This window comes from Athene cunicularia (genome assembly GCF_003259725.1).
Source record: "Athene cunicularia isolate RWA chromosome 26 unlocalized genomic scaffold, athCun1 chr26_part2, whole genome shotgun sequence".
Classification (NCBI taxonomy): domain Eukaryota; kingdom Metazoa; phylum Chordata; class Aves; order Strigiformes; family Strigidae; genus Athene; species Athene cunicularia.
In genome coordinates this window covers 3,084,237-3,099,841 of record NW_020799137.1, presented here as the reverse complement: position 1 = coordinate 3,099,841, position 15,605 = coordinate 3,084,237, and the positions used below count along the sequence as shown (strand labels likewise).

At 48.4% G+C, this 15,605-nt stretch overlaps 2 protein-coding genes across 2 annotated transcripts in view; both read right to left on the bottom strand.

Moving 5' to 3' along the window:
- The window catches only part of LEMD2 (LEM domain containing 2), an 11,300-nt gene extending 11,088 nt beyond the window's left edge, over positions 1 to 212 (bottom strand). The window contains 1 exon segment of the mRNA XM_026864452.1: positions 1 to 212. This exon segment is cut by the window's left edge and continues 50 nt beyond it. Coding sequence (XP_026720253.1) covers positions 1 to 188 — 188 coding nt within the window. The 5' untranslated portion in view covers positions 189 to 212.
- A 4,820-nt stretch (positions 213 to 5,032) lies between these two features.
- On the bottom strand, positions 5,033 to 14,122 carry MLN (motilin). Its single transcript, XM_026864453.1, has 6 exons — positions 14,086 to 14,122; positions 11,734 to 11,907; positions 9,625 to 9,750; positions 7,356 to 7,472; positions 5,903 to 6,011; positions 5,033 to 5,098 (listed from the first exon to the last, which is right to left on the bottom strand). The coding sequence occupies exons 3-6, from the start codon at positions 9,739 to 9,741 to the stop codon at positions 5,091 to 5,093; spliced, it is 351 nt and encodes a 116-aa protein (XP_026720254.1). The 5' UTR covers positions 9,742 to 9,750; positions 11,734 to 11,907; positions 14,086 to 14,122; the 3' UTR covers positions 5,033 to 5,090.
- Between the last annotated feature and the right edge of the window lie 1,483 nt (positions 14,123 to 15,605).

Genomic DNA, 15,605 nt, shown 5'->3' with positions numbered 1-15,605 from the left:
GGCCTGGCGGAGGTGCGGGCCGGGCTCGATGGCGGGCCGTGGCCCCTGCGCCTGGCCGCCGCCACCTCGGCCCGCAGGCAGCCCAGCTTCTTGATGTAGACTTTGCGGGTGGTGGCGGTGATGGGCCCCGGCCGGTACCCGAGCGCTATCAGCTCCTTCCGGAGCTCCGCGTCTGTCAGGTCCGCCATGGCCGCGCCGCTGACACCAGGCCCCACCGGAAGTGCTCGGTGAGTGAGGAAGCGGGGCCGCCATATTGGGTGTGGCCCGACGTCCGCCTCGGTCGGCCATCTTGAGAAGGGCAAGTGCAGGGCCCCTGCGGCCGCCTCTGCCGGCGCCATGTTGATAAGGGAGGCGGGGAGTGAGCGCCATCTTGAGAAGGTCGAGGGAAAGCGCTGCTTCCCGGCTACCGCTGCCGCCATCTTGTGAGGGCGGGTCGCTGGTTCCGCCATGTTGGGGGGGTCGGGGCCCTCACGGAGCGGGAATGGTGCAGGGCAGGAACTGTTCCTCATCTCAGGAGAGGGAAAAGGAGGGAGAAAAGGAGAAAGCGAAGGGCAAAAGCAGCCTCAGCATCTGGGGCCGACCAGTGTCACCACCCAATCACTCTGGTGGAGCCCTGCTCAGGAGCAATCGGGTGGGTTGAGCACCTCTCACCTCACTCCGATCAAGCTACACCTGTATTTTGACACTTTTAAGGACATTTATGAGGAGTAAGAAGTTTCTTCCCCCACACACATTTTCCTCACCCCTCTCATCGCTGCCAAGTTGTTTAGCTGGCACCCATCAAGCAGGCTGGAGCTTTGCCATCACTTTCAGCAGGATCAGGGTCCAGGTCCTCAGGATATTTGCTGGGGAAGGAGGTTCCTTGCATACTTTGCAGCCTAAAAAAGGCAAACCCAAGCTTCGACTTGAAAATTTATTTTGGCAAGGCAGTGATGTACAGTAATTGCTTTCCCTGCTGCCGCCTATAAAGAAAGTAATGAAAGTGGCTGAAATACTGTGGCGTAATATCAGAATTTAATTAAAGATAATGAAAAAGTAGTGATGAATGCATACAGGCTGTCTGTGCATCATCATTTTTATGATCAACACATGATACCGGAGAGGTGGAAACCTGGTGGACCCACAGGAATGGGACCTGCAGCAAGTGGGAGCTGGTGGGGGGGTTCGGGAGAGCTCAGCGTGGACACCCAGTGCTTATTACCAGGAGGTTGGAGATGCTAAACTGCCTCTGCAACATAAAAACTTCTTTAGGGATACTCCTCCTTTCACACCCACTTTGTTGCCATGCCCTTCTTGTTTAGGGCACCAGACAAAGCTCGCCTCGCTCCTCCTGATTTATGCAAGAAAGCATCAACAAGATGCTGAGATTTGTTAATTTGGTTAGCAACAACAAATATACACTTAGTAGAGGCCAGCGAGCCCATTAAAAGAGCATACTCAGTTCTGATGGGAAGTGTGAACGTGCTAAACCAAGCCTCCCCTTCTCACTAACTGGAAAGCACAACTGACAGCTAATAATTTGGAGCGGTGTCTAATATAAATACCGAATTAGAATATGCTCTTAGTACACAGTTTCTGTACGCTCACAGCTTTCAGTTTGGAGAATCTCTGCCTAGACATGCAGATGTATGCTGGCATCTAAGCCTGAGCTGATACAAACCCATGAATTAAGTGAACTCTTCTTGTTTTGGAGAAAAAGAACAATAGCAAAAACCCCAAAATATCCTTTCAACTTCTTGTGTTTCTGGAGGTCAGGGAAGTTACACCAGGACAGAGTTTGGCCCAGCAGCCTCACTGTGTGACCTTCAGAGTGGAGAACATGGGAGGGGTGTTTGACAACTAGAAGGCTGGGGAAAAGCTGTGATTCCTTGGCAGAAGGGAGGTTGGCAGTGTCAGCACTCAGCAGGAACAGATGCCTCTTCTTTGTGGAGAGAAATCCACGACCTCTCTCCCTTCCTCCCTCGCAAGACAACCCTCGGGAGCATCCCTGCCTTCCCTGGAAGGTACCTGGACACCCCAGAAACGAAAGAGGGAGAAGATAGCCCTCTGTCTCTCAGACATGACACAGCATGTATTCCCATGAACAATCAACTATTTGTTCCCGTCACCCTGCCCACAGTGCCGACGATGAGGCTGATGGTAGATTTTCTGCTTTTTGCAGCCCCTTCGTCATCCCCACAGCTCTGGGCAGCAGCAAAGGCTGCTGGGGCGAGCACAGGCTTGCTGATGCTGCAGATGGGCTGTGATGCTCAGAGACGCTCGACTGTGAAAAGCCAGTTTCCCAGCCCACGGTGTAACTCTCAAATATCTTGGCTGTAAATATCCTGAGCTGGATGTGGGAAGATGGGACAGCGAGGAGGGGACAGCCTCCACCTTTCCTGCTAGCCCAGAAGCTGCCTTAGGCCTGCTGGCAGTGACTCAGATATCAAATGGGAAGAGCAGGCGTGCTGTGCCGTCTGCTTCTCCTTTAGAAGTATCAAGACAGGACTGGTGTAAGCAAAGGGGTGGAAATAGATCTGCACCATCTTCATAAGGTGCTTGAAGAGGGGAGCGTGCTGCACCCCAAAAAGCACAGGCAGCAGATGAACCCTTCCACCCGTGACTGAGGGGCTGCTGAAAAAAACCCACCATCCCACCCCCTCTTCTTATCCCATGGCATTTGGACGACAGTCCTGCATATGTCACCAGGGGAAGTGTCAGATCTTACTTAGGCACCGACTGTGCCAATTTAACACCCTGTCACTCACAGCCACAGCACAGGTGTGACCCAAGAACACCGCTTCTCATCCTCCTGATCGTATGTCATGTCCTCAGCCTGATGAGCTGCTTATTAGGTTAAAAAGTCAGCACCGATTTCATTTTTTCCTCTCCTCCTTCTCCTCCTTCCCCTGCCTCTTTCCCCCCAACTGTTCAGTTGCTCATCCTGCAACGAAACTCTTGTTTGGTTTCTAGAGCAGTAAGATCTTCCTACCTGCTTGCAGACATGGACTTAGGAGCTGCTGGCTGCCAAAGCAGCCTCCCAGGGCACTGTGGATACAGATCTGTCCTGCAACAAAAGAGTTTGCTTCTTGACAAGAGATATAGCCCTGACAGTGGGAATCGTTCCTGGGAGGATGGTTGGGGTCCATCCATCTTCTCCTTCCAGCTGAAGAATATCTGCTTCTTTCCCACTGTTCAAGCCCCTGAGGGTAGAAGGAATTTAATTCCAAAAGCTGAAGGCCCTCTTGCGCCTTGGTACCTATTTGGACAGCAGAGTTGTTGAACCCCCTGGTTCATACGGCTACTGCTACAACCAGCCATACATCCCTGGATTTATTTATAGCTGGGTCAACTGGGAAGAGCCATTGGCACAACTGAGGGCCGGGACAAAAGCAGATCTTCTCTGCAGCAGCTTGTCTGGGTCAAAACATAAGAACAGAGGGAGCTATCCCAGCAAAGTCACACTGGTGGATCTCCTTATGGAAGTCTCTGCAGCATCAGCCCCACCATCACCATGGTGGAAGATGGTCCAGGAAGCAAATCCAAGAGGCTCATGTTCACTTTCTTCCTTGCTATCACTGGGCAACGTTCCTTCCTAGATGGCCCAGGGGAGCCTGGGAACCTGCTTGAGTGAAAGAGATGGGCAAGAGGGGATGCTCTTGACACTCTGACCTGCGGTGCAGCTTATGTAGGGTTTTTAGGAGCACTTTGCCTCTTAAGGGGAAGCTCTCTTTGTTTTCCCATGGCAGGGCAAATTAAGGCTGGGGTAGAGGTTGAGGTCTTTCAGAAGGCACGAATCAGCAGTGCCTCCTTTGAAGCAAACAACTTTGTCTCTGATCTTGCCAAAGTCTGGTGTAAATGTGGTGCAGCTCCTCCAGTGATGTCCATGCCAGGTCTCCCATGGATATCACTCCACTGCAGCCTGATTTGCACTGCCTGAGCTCCTATAGCCCAGCAACACATGCAGTTGCTTTCACCTTCAGCCTAATGGAATGTATTATTTTCTATCTTCCTCTTGCTCAGACTCATTTACAGTGATTTCATAGCTCAACCTGCCTCAGCAATAATCCCTGCAAACTTTGAGTTACACTGAGCTGATCAGTCCATGGACTAGGAGTGAGCCTTTGAATCAAATGTTAAAGCTGGCATCCACTCTGTGCTGGATGTTACATTATACATTGGGTGATTTCTTTTTTCCTAAGGGATGGCTTGCAGCAGAGAGCATACCGAGGAGTGTTGTTCTAGCACAAACACAGCTATTTAAATGAGCCACAGTGAGAACAGAATTTGTGTTAGGTTGGGAGGATAAAATTGGATTGAAATTGGATATACTCACATACATACCATTGGTCTCATCTGTCCTTACTTTACATATGTTGGATTTCCTGCTGCCAGTATAGAGGAGCAGCTCTAAAATAAACCAAAGGTATGTAAATGGAGAGCAATATGTTCAAGAGGAATTACGATTTCACCTCTAGGTTTGTTTGAGAGGCAGAAATAAGGCCAGAGCTCTGCGTTGTTTCACACATGCTGTGTCTGTTTGCATCACAAAGGTGCTCCCCACAATGATATTTAGATTTATACCGCCTGGGTGAGTAAGAGCACAGGTAGGAACTGCAAATCAGGGCTCCTGCTTTCCCCCAGCAGTGTGGGAGAGAGTGCCCTCCCGCGTCCAGAGCAGGGAGCCTGCTTAGGGCCGCCCAGGTCCCCCACCCCACACTCCCCATCCTACACTTGTGTCACCAGTTTGGCTAGGAAATCTGGTAAATGTTTGCCTCAGTTTCCCTCACTGCCAAAAGGGAGGAGTAAAAGTTATTAGTCCATGGAGATTAATTACACAGGCTTTGCAACATGCTTCGCACTTCTCAGAAGGACGGTGATATTCTCTAGAACTGGAAACCCTCCCTTCTCTTCTTTCCCACACTTGCTGCTTGCCATCTGGCGGAGAGGCATGCAGAAAAGAAGACACAAATCCTCCATTTAATTATACTGCGCATTTTATTATCTCACCTCAGATTTTGTTGTTAATCTCTTTTACATATTTCGTTTACATAAGTGGAGTCTTTTAACTTTAGCAAGCTACATCGCTTTCTCTTCTGATTCTGCGGATATCAGTCAGCTAAAAAGAAGAGAGAGAGGAAAGAACAAGTGTCCTTAAATTTGTCACTCAGTCTTTCCTAGGCTTTATATATTGTTTCCTCCTCCTCAGCTCCCCAGCTAAAAACCTGGAAGGCAAACTGAACTCAGCACAGCCAAAGCAGAAAAACAACTCCCACAGGGATGGAGGGGACGCTCTTGTTTGGGACATTTAAGCCTAGAAAAGATAAAGGTCCAGAGATAACACTAGTGAGACCCATTCCACCACTCCTCAAGTCCGCAGGTAGGAATAGCTGCGTAACATATTGCCCCTGGATATTTTCTGTTGCAATTCCAGTACACCAAGAGCAAAGCCCAGGGCTGGATTTGTCAGCCCCCAACACTTTGAATTGCAGCTAATTCTGGCTGTAATTAAGTGCTAGTGTTAAGCCCCTGTGCGGGGAGCACGGTGTTCAGATCTGACTGCAGGTGCTGAGCTGCCTTGCAGGGGTAACTTGCGTTATAAGCTCTGCTGGAAATTGCACACTGAAGACTGAGGACTCTTTGGGAAGAGGAGTAGGAAAGTGGGAAGCTGCAAGTGCAGCTGCTGGGAAGTGTTGTTAACAGTCAATATCAGCTCTAGGGCACAGACAACACCCTAAGAGAGCGAATAACCTTCCTAGAAAAGCATGTACATGAGAGCGGGTGGGGTATCTGGGGACTCAGTAAAGTGAGCAAACATGACACAAAAGCCCTTCTGAGGAATATAAATATCTCTGTGATGATAAGCTGGTGAGAGAAGGGAAAGGCAGAATTCCCAAGGCAGAAATCAACCTCCTGACAGTACCGTCTGGGGTGTCCTGTAACATCTCTGCTAGCAGTTTCTCCAGGACATCTTGGTATTTTTCCAGCTGCCGTGGGGTGAGCCACATCCCAGCTCTGACAGGAACAGCTAGCTGTGGAGGAAGGCAGAAAAGTCAGAAGGAAAAGCTGAGGAGAGCAGGTTGGGGTGCTTTGACCCCACTTTGCTCAAGTCAGTAGAGGGTCTAGGGCTGATTTGAAGGGGAGAGGATGATCCTTGCATGGGGAAAAGCAGCATTTTGAAGTCAATCCAATCTTGTGCTGTTTAGAGTGCCAGAGTTTTCATGCACTGGATCATCTATGGGCTGATTCAGAAACTCAGATAAAGGTCCCTCCTGGCAAAAGAGACTGTGAAGAAGAAAATAATTTTTGAACCTTATAATCCTTCACTATCTCACATCTTGACCATTCAAGCCATCAGCTTTACTGATGCTGGTGAAGCACCCTGCCTTACTAAAGTCTGAGGATGAGACATCATCCTGCCTCCAGACTGACTGACTTTGAGCCAGCTGTGGCTCAGATGTACCTGAAGTAAATAGAGTTGTTCAGGTCATGGCTCGAGGCACAGGAGGGCCTGTGGTTGCAGCGGAGGTTGAGGAGGGGAGTGTTAGACACTGGGATGTGCCGGTTATTTAATGCTTTAGGCTGTGAATCCTTGCCGTTTAAATCCTATTACTGATTGTTGCTGTGCCACGTTTGCGAGAGTAGTTGCACATTAACCTGTGTCTTGGTGAAATTCCAGTCTAGCTAGTCCCGCTGCCTGTCCTGCTCAGTCTCTCCTGCTGTTTGGGATGGACTTACACTCTCCTTTTGCTGGCAGAGAGAATGGCTAAGCTCACCACAAGAGTGGCTGCACGGTCAGGGCAAAGAGTTCCCTGTATTCAGGTGGAAAAGCACAATTTTCAGACTTGGTTAACCAGGTAAGCATGCCTTTGAGGGCTTAGACTGGCACTTAAATCCCTAAAATTGTCAATTTTCTGCTCTGTATGCAGACTTCGGGGAAGCCTGGCTGTATGAGCCCAAGTTTATAAATAAGGTCTTGCCAGTGCAGAGCACCATGAGATCGGAGGTGACACTGGGAAGCTAATCTGGACCTGGGTGAAAAAGCAATAAGTTAAACCCAGAGCTGCAGATTCCTGCCTTGCAGTTGGCTGCTGTTCACTGAATGGCAAAGAAAAACCTCCTGTTGTTTCCATCTCCCTAAGGGAGAAGCCAGGTGGGTCTGAGGGGTAACCAGGCTGCTGAATATCCAAGATAATTTATAGGGTGGAGGCAGAACCTTTCTCTGGTGCAACCTTGCTCAGTTGCCTGCCAGGAAATGGGTGGTATTCCTTTATATTGACTGTGAGCGCCCTGGTTACACCCACAGGCTGACTCTTGGGCTCCTTGTCCCCCTCTGTGTCCTTGTGGGCTCCTTCAAGTCACGTGGTTCAATGTACCTGGATGGTCTTGACCTTGTTGACATCTGCAGCAGATTGCTCAGTGAAGCCTTCCTCTTCCAGCTGCTGCAGCGAGGTCAGGGATTTCTTCTGCCCTCCTTTGTTCCTCTCCTTTTCCTGCAACTTCAAAGCAGAGAGCAAACGGGGCAGCAGTGCTGGGACGCTGCATCGTGCAGATACCAAACCCACACTGCACCGTATCAACAGTGTGATGCCCAGCAGCCAGGAGCCTGCACGGCTGGGCACAAAACAAGAGGGACCAGAGGTCTAACCGCTGCCTGGAGCCGGTGCAGCATCCTTCCCCAGGACCACAGCTCACTGGGAAGGGACCCATCAGCTCTGGTCAGCGTAGCCTTGGGGACTGTAATTCTGACATGCAGCAGAGGCTGCAATGCTGGGTGTAAGGTCAGGTTACAGGACTGGGTGTAAAGATCTGTACCAAACATGACCTCGTAGATGACCCTTTGATCAGTGCAAGATAACGCTGTCGGCAGGATGTAGTAGCCAAGGATACTGACCTTACAGAGCTGTTCCAGAGGGCTGGTCCTGGTTCTTTCCATAGCAGTGGCAATGAAGTTTAATAAAAGCCTACACAGCCTCACTGCAAATGGAGAGCTCTGTGCAGATGTTATGGTTTACCAGCCTTTCTTGCAGGTCTGTAATGTCAGTCCTTTCCCATTTATGGGGCTGTTTTGCTAATTATCAGGCCTAGCATAAAGGACACAGCCAGCATAAAGATGAGCCAATAACCAAATTGTATTTGATACAAAAGGGTCAGTACATGGGTGAGTGCTGGGGGTACAAACAAGTCAGATTATACATAATGGACATCAATCCCACTGACCCCAACAAGAACACTGCACCACCAACAGTGGGTGGAATAAATGGCGACATGCAGTCTCTCATAGAAGGGATGGGAGACAACCGAGTCAACAAGCCAAACACATAAGACCAAGGAAGCCACATACTGAATTGCTACACAGCCCGTGTTTACAAAAGCCAGACCTGACTGGAGCCCTACAGGAAACTCTGCAAAGTGCACCCACCTCACAAACAAACACTCCCCTCTTCCTGGAAGTGGTCCCAGCTTTTATCCCTATATAGGACTCCTGACCCTTGTTTACTTACTGTGGGACACCTGGGGCTCATTTACCCAATGGCTCTCCCTGCAAGGCCGGCCCACCCTGGGGGGAAGCCTAAAGGCAAACTCACCCCCCCCCCTTTGTGAAGGACTGTGGGAATCATCCATATGTCAACCTTAATTTGGGGCTTGAGGTTGAAACCCCAGCATTTCAGGGGCTAAACTTGGCTTTAGAACACTTTCTTCCAAACCCCAAAAGAAAAGCCAAAGTTGCTTTGGGATATGACAGACACAATAGGACTTGTAAAATACAGCAAAGGCTGCGTTCAGTGTCAAACTGACTGCTTGCTATGCGCTTGCTTTGGTTTGAGTGCATGCTCAGGGGCGAAGAGGCAGCCTTCGAAAGACTGATTTCACCCACGTACATCTAGAAGACCCTCAATCACTAGCAGACATGTAGCTACAAGGGTTGTGATGTATGAACAATCGATCCAGGGATTGTGCCTGGGTCCCCATCATCTTCCTCAAGGAGGCTGAAGGATGACTGTACTCCCCCCCACAAAAAACAATTGCTATCCAGTGAGTGAGTGGGTGTTGGAAAGAAGATTTCTTCCTGGTATCAATGGGTTGTGTTGTGCGGGGGAAGCTCACTTCGGCTGTGTTTAAGAAGATGCAGTCTCTGAGGCTGCCTGCCTGACACCTTTCAACAGTATTAGTTTCACATCAAAAGAAAAAAACGTTCTTCTCTCTGCACATCCCAGAGGTGACAACCATCTGGAGGATCGTTAATTATTCGTTACAACAAAAAGACCCATCAGTGTGGTGATGGGAGGCTTCAGCTTCTCTATAAAAATTACAGCCACTAGCATGGAGGAAAGAAAAACGAGACCCACTAGCTGCAGATGATAACCCACACAGGTCTTTTAGTTCTCATGTAAAGGAGCCTAGGCTCTTCCTTTCTAGTCTCACACCTTGAAGGTTGTCTCTTCCCTCTCCCATAGATCTTAAGTTTGGGACAAGTAGGGGACTGCCAGTAGCACAGTATCTCCTGTTTGAACAGGAGGGACAGATGATGGGAATGACAGTGGCGCTGTGTGCAGTGGCAGATCTTGGGGCTAGAAGGAGGAAGAAACACCTTCCCTGGTTTATTCAGGGCTCCAGCTCCTGCAGTAGTTTCTTAGGGGTTACCTGCATTTTCTGGAAGTCGCTCTGGGTGAAAAAGGGCACAAAGCCTGCGGTCTGTTCAGCCAGCATAGACACCACGTACACCAGGAGCAAACCAGCCACCACCTTCTTTGAAACCATCGTGAGAGTCTGAACAACACAGGAAAGAAGATACCAGGGTGACAATGGAGAGGGCCATTTGACAAGAAAACCCCTTGGCTTTTGATCAGCTGCAATCTAATTTCTTCACCAGCTAGCTAGAGGTATATTTACTTTCCAGTTGCTCCTGAGCTGAGAATAGAAGTGTCTTGACTGACAATTCTCCTCTCAAACCTTCCTCTGTAAACAGATTTGTTCTTGAGCAATATCTCCAGAGACTTCAAGCCCAGCCCTTCAGTACTGTTAAAGACTCCCTCTGTTCTGCAAGCTTTAGCCCTCCAGCTGTACTGGTTTAAGACCTGCACACATCCAGTGCAAAACGCTCCCATCAATCCCACTGACAGCAAGGGAGACAGAGTGATGCCGTAAGAGAGAAAAACCGTAAGACAGCTGTTTTGTTAAATTTTGTTTTCATATTCCTCACCCCTGAAAACCTTCCTTGATGGACTGAATCTTTTAATAAGCCTCATGGGGTCCAAGAGAGCTGGGAAGGGCATTTGCCAGCCTGGCTCTGTAAGAGCCTAGTATAAAGGGCTTTAAAAACTGCCTTCTGAAGTGATTTAACAGTGACTTCACGTCAGAAGAGGACTTACGTAAACATTAAATGTTCTCTTTAAATATTAAAATATTCTCTCTGGATGAATTTAATGAAGTCTGGTCCCACAGCTTAACTACTTTACCTGACTGGAGCCAGATCCTTAATTAGTTTCAGAAACCTCTTGGTTAGGATGTTACTGAAAGGACATTGTTAGGTCAAATTTGACCCCTAAATTAGATTTCCCATAAATATCAGCTAGTATTGAACTGAAGGCTAGTGGAAGTTAATAAATATTCCTTTTCCGTAGCTCTTGCCAGCCATGAAGGAGGCTGTAGCCCCTTTCCTCTCCCTTGGCACTGCTCAGGGCAGCACTGGTGCCATCTCCCCCCTGCCCAGCCACACTGGGTCATCAAAGCTCTCAACTGCGCGGGGACGTCGCCCTGGGTGACCCCACCAGATGTACCGTTTGTTGCAGTGATCAAAAGGGGATTTCACAGGCTCTCCCCTTGTAATACAACACGTTCATACGCATATGTGCTGATAACATGGTGTTATCTCAGTAGCATCAATCTTTTGTGCCTTTTCATTTATTCTATCACTGCAATAAAATACTGCTAGATACAAAGAAATAAACCCAGTCGCCTTCTTCATCTCGTATTGACTATCCCTTTGTGAATTGATTTGCTCCCTCTTCCCCCGAAGAAACACCCTCAACACATTACTCCAGTCAAAAAATGTAATTTCTGAATGTCCCTTCCTTATTTTGTAAGCAGGACATGTCTTTCAGACCTGAGATCTCTAGCTCAATGCCTCTCCAGGCAGATATGTACTTTGTTGTTAGTGAATTTGCTTCCCAGCTACAAAGAGAAAGCACAAAGCAGGAGGATCCCAAGTTCAGCATCAGCACAACAAAGTACTGCGGTCGCGTGGGGCTGGGTGCAGCATTGCCCAGCTCTGCTCATGCCTGTGTAAAATGGGGTGAAATACTAATTTTAGGGCAGGAAGGGGTGAATATCTACCTGGTAGTGATGTGAGCGCAGTGACAAGACAGCACATTTATCTACTGAGCTGTCTTCCAAAAAAATCAAATCATTACTGTCGATAGGGGCTGTCTGTGACTCATTTACTGTCTGTTCAAAGCAGCTCCCGAGTGCAGAGGGCACCCAGGGCTCCCTGCGCCTCTGCAGCACGCTTCAGTGTCTGCTGGGTGCTCCTGGCAAGCAGGGAGGCAGGAGCTGGTGGAATCGATGATCCCATGATGGAGAATAATCAGAAAGCACCTTTCCCCTTGTTTAAGCGTTGATTTTGTTCCCCTCTCCTTGTCAGAGCTCTCTCTACTGAAGCCAACGCGTGCTGGTAACACCATCGCCTACCTGAGCACCTGTGACTGCCCACCCCACCGAGCTTGCAAAGGGGAGCAGAGACCAAGCACCCACCTGGCGAGCACAGCCACGGGACACTGAAGGTCAGATCTCTTCTTGCTCCTGTCCACGCCTGGATGTTCCTGCTCGCTTTCCCACCCTTTATATATACGTAGAGGCACCAGTGGGCGATCACTTACCTGCGCAGGTGCCCACACTTCCAGCCGAGCTGACGAACAGCTGCCTGGCCTGCATGGAAACGAGTTTGCCAGACAGGGAACGTTGTTATCTGCATTGGATTTTTAGGAGTTTCTTGTTTCCAAGAAAATCCCCTTTCCTCCCCAGGCTTCTGTCTTTAGGCCGGCAGAAGCTGTTCTCAGTGGGTCCCACAGCTTGACAGGGGATCTCTGCCTCAATTTCCCATCTATAAGATGAAGAAATCCCTCTCTCCCAGATTTTCTATTTAGCTTATGAGCCCTCCAGGATAAAGCATTTCTGATGTCAGTGTACCAGTAGTAAAATGATGCCTGTGTCTTAATTATATTTCTACTGTAATGTGGACAAATCACAATAATAACAACATTGCCACAAAATAAGCATAATGCAGAGTGAAGTTTGACCCACCAACACTATAAAAATCCCCTGTCCTCGTGGGGAGCTTCAAACACTCCAGTATCTGTTGGAGGGACAACACAACAGGGCATAAGCAATCTAGGAGGTTCCTGGAGTGTGTCGATGATAACTTCCTTCTCCAGGTGGTAGAAGAGCCAACTAGGAGAGGTGCTTTGCTGGACCTTGTTCTCACCAACGAGCATGAGCTGGTGGGGACCGTGAAGCTACAGGGCAGCCTTAGCTGCAGTGACCATGAAATGGTAGAGTTCAGGATCCTTAGGGCAGTGAGGAGGGCGCACAGCAAGCTCGCTACTCTGGAATTCAGGAGAGCAGAGTTTGGGCTTTTCAGGGATCTGCTTGATAGAGTACCAAGGCTGGAAGAATGAAGAGAGGGACTTTTTACAAGGGCATGTAGTGATAGGACAAGTAGTAATAGTTTTAAACTGAAAACGGGTAAATTTAGATTAGCTATAAGGAAGAAAATCTTCACTGTGAGGGCATTGGCACAGGTTGCCCAGAGAAGCTGTGGCTGCCCCCTCCCTGGAAGGGTTCAAGGCCAGGTTGGACAGGGCTTTGGGCAACCTGAGCTAGTGGAAGGTGTCCCTGCCTGGGGCAGGAGAGTTGGGACTGGATAATCTTTAAGGTCTCTTCCAGCCCAAACCATTCTATGATTGTATGAAAAAAGCATAGATTTAAGGTAATAAATCCCCAGGCAGGACCTAGAGCTAAATATTAAAATAATAAATAAAACTATACACGTTGAATCTATCACCAAAGAGCTTTATAAACTGAACAGACAAGTGGGGAGATATCAAAGCACTCCAGGGGATTTATCTGCCTACTTTGAGTCTTCATGAGGTCCCTTTTACCATCACAACTGAGCATCTCACAGTCCTGGACACACTGATCCCCCTCAGGGACACAAAACTGTGCATCAGCATCTCTCTCCAGACAAATGAGGTGCAGAGAGAGCAAGTGACTTGCATACGGTCTCATCTTTGCTCTCCCAAGACCATCAGACAGACACTGATGCTGGAGGGTTTGGGATCAGGCCAGAAATGTCCTGTTCTCACAGACAGGTTGGCTACGTGTAAGGAAACCTGAGAGCAACTAGGCGAGAGATGCAAGAGGGAAAAATGAGTTGGGGAAGCAATGAAATCCTCTTGCATCAAATGGCTTTATGGGGTATTACAGCAGGAGTGTGCAGCAGCATTCCTGCTTGGCTGGTTGAAAGCTAAGCACTGGCAGTATGTGCTGGAGCCAAGGGGGAAACAGCTATTGCCCGAGCCTCTAGAATGACTTTCCTCACCTAGCTCCATCCCAGCTAGTCAATACAACATGTACACATTGCCCTGCACGCTGGTCCTCACAAGGGACTTGCTGCTGTCACTACAGTCAATAACGCTCAATTTGGGCCAAACCCCTCCTTAAAAAATGTGGCAGTCACTAAGATGCTTCCCAGATCCCTGTGCATTTACTGCAGCTTATCACCAGGCAATGAAGTGGTCCTAGCTATAAAACTTCCAGAGAGGTCAACATAGTTTTTCTCCCTGCGACCATGTGCATGTGTGTCGATGAAAAGGACATCTCACATGACAGGTTTGTTTTTTTTTTTCCCTTCCCTTTGCTAAAGAATTTGCATAAAGCCCATTGGACACTGGTTCTCATTTTAATTGACTTTTCCAGTATTTTTTGCATGGTTATGATGGATGCAGCTGACGAGTCAGCAGATGGTGTTGGGAAGTGACAAATTAATTACCAAGAAAGGTCACTTTTTCAAAGCACTAAACTTTCCCATGTCTTGTCCCCTTTTACCTCAAAAATGTGGCTGGCTGGCAGGTTTCCCATCTATCTGCAATGAAGCTTTCTGCATTGGAAAGGACAACCTTTAAAATAAAAAGGGAAGATAAAAATTAATCATATCTGTATTAGCTGGATGCTGTCTGCCAGATTCACCTGTTAATTATGCAAGAGTACTCAAAAAAGAATGGAAACAGAGACCTGAAAATAAGGGACCTGACTCCAAGACTTCTTCAGTGGAAGCATCAGAATGGGTGGGAGCAACAGGCACCATTTTGCTCTGGGTTTGCCCAGTCCATAAAAGCATTTTTTCACACGTCCTCATTGCCAATGCAAAAATGAGGATAAATGAAAATTTAAAAATCACTGGAAATCTCAGTCCCTAGCATTATAATGCGAAAAACCTGTCCTGCTGCAGTCCCCGTAACAATCTGCAATCTGCAGGCCCCCTGAAACTCTCCCTGTTTTATGAAGCAAAATTGCAGCAGAGGTTAGAAGCTTAACAAAAATATGATGTACCAAATGGAGCTGCTTGCAGTTCTGCTCGTACCTAAAGTTAAATGGTTGCCATAATTGGGAGTAATTTTAACAGGAAACTGGCAGTAGTAGTAAAGTCCATTAAGCCATGTATCAATTGTAGTGTCAAGGAATCAAGAGAAAATGAGCTCCCTGTGCCAGCAACACTGAGCATTTGTCTCCATGTCCTGTACTTTTCCCTCCAAGTTGCTTCGTGCTCGGGGTATTTTGGCAAGTGGGTTGCATAAAAAACAGGAGGTAGAAGCCAATATGAGTCTGAAGCTGAATTTCAGCCCTAGGCTAACGCAGCGGGCGGAAAGAATGCGGGGAGAGTGTAAAGGACTGAAATCCTGCACTGCCTCTCTGCCTGGCTCTTGGTCAGGCATTGGGGCGTCCCCCAGCAAAGCTCCCAATTTGGGGGTGAGTGTCAGAGCCACAGCACTACCCCCGACAGCCGCAGGGGGACAAATCACCCTCTCTTGCCCCATATCTGACAGGCTCCTTGGATGGGGCTGACCCGCCTGTGAAGGGAGGACATGGCTTTGCGTGTATCCAGTTTGCTCTCACAGCCCCACCAGACCCACAGCAGCCATCCAGCTTAGAAAAAGTGTGTCTCCCAGCCCCAGTTCCCCTTCCCGATGGTCACAGGAATATCTATCTCACCCTGCTTGCATTAAATTATTTTTCCTTCGAGTCAGATGGGTCAAAAACCTGGCGCATGCTCTGCTGAATTGAATGTCTGCGATCACACAGCTGAAGTCGACATGGGTAAGGAGTTCATTTTAGGCTTCTTGCTTTGGAAGTAGGAGCAGAAAGCTCCTTCTCACAGCCCAGGCACCATCCTCCAGCTGCTGTCTCTACATGGACGCATTACAGATTTAGCAGGCGCCGCTGTCTGTGGCTGCTGAACGTTCCCCATGAATAAAGCACCAGTGGCAAATTTTAATGCAGTTTTCAAAATATTAACGCTGGATAAATATTTGAAGAATCACAGGCTTAAAACACATGTTAATTTGCAG

Excerpts from the sequence above, each read along its gene's own strand:
- MLN (XM_026864453.1), bottom strand. The coding sequence starts at position 9,741 with ATGGTTTCAAAGAAGGTGGTGGCTGGTTTGCTCCTGGTGTACGTGGTG. Across the intron at positions 7,473-9,624 it reads GCGACTTCCAGAAAATGCAG|GAAAAGGAGAGGAACAAAGG; the intron begins GTAACCCCTAAG and ends TTGAAGTTGCAG. Across the intron at positions 6,012-7,355 it reads ACAAGGTCAAGACCATCCAG|CTAGCTGTTCCTGTCAGAGC; the intron begins GTACATTGAACC and ends CTTCCTCCACAG.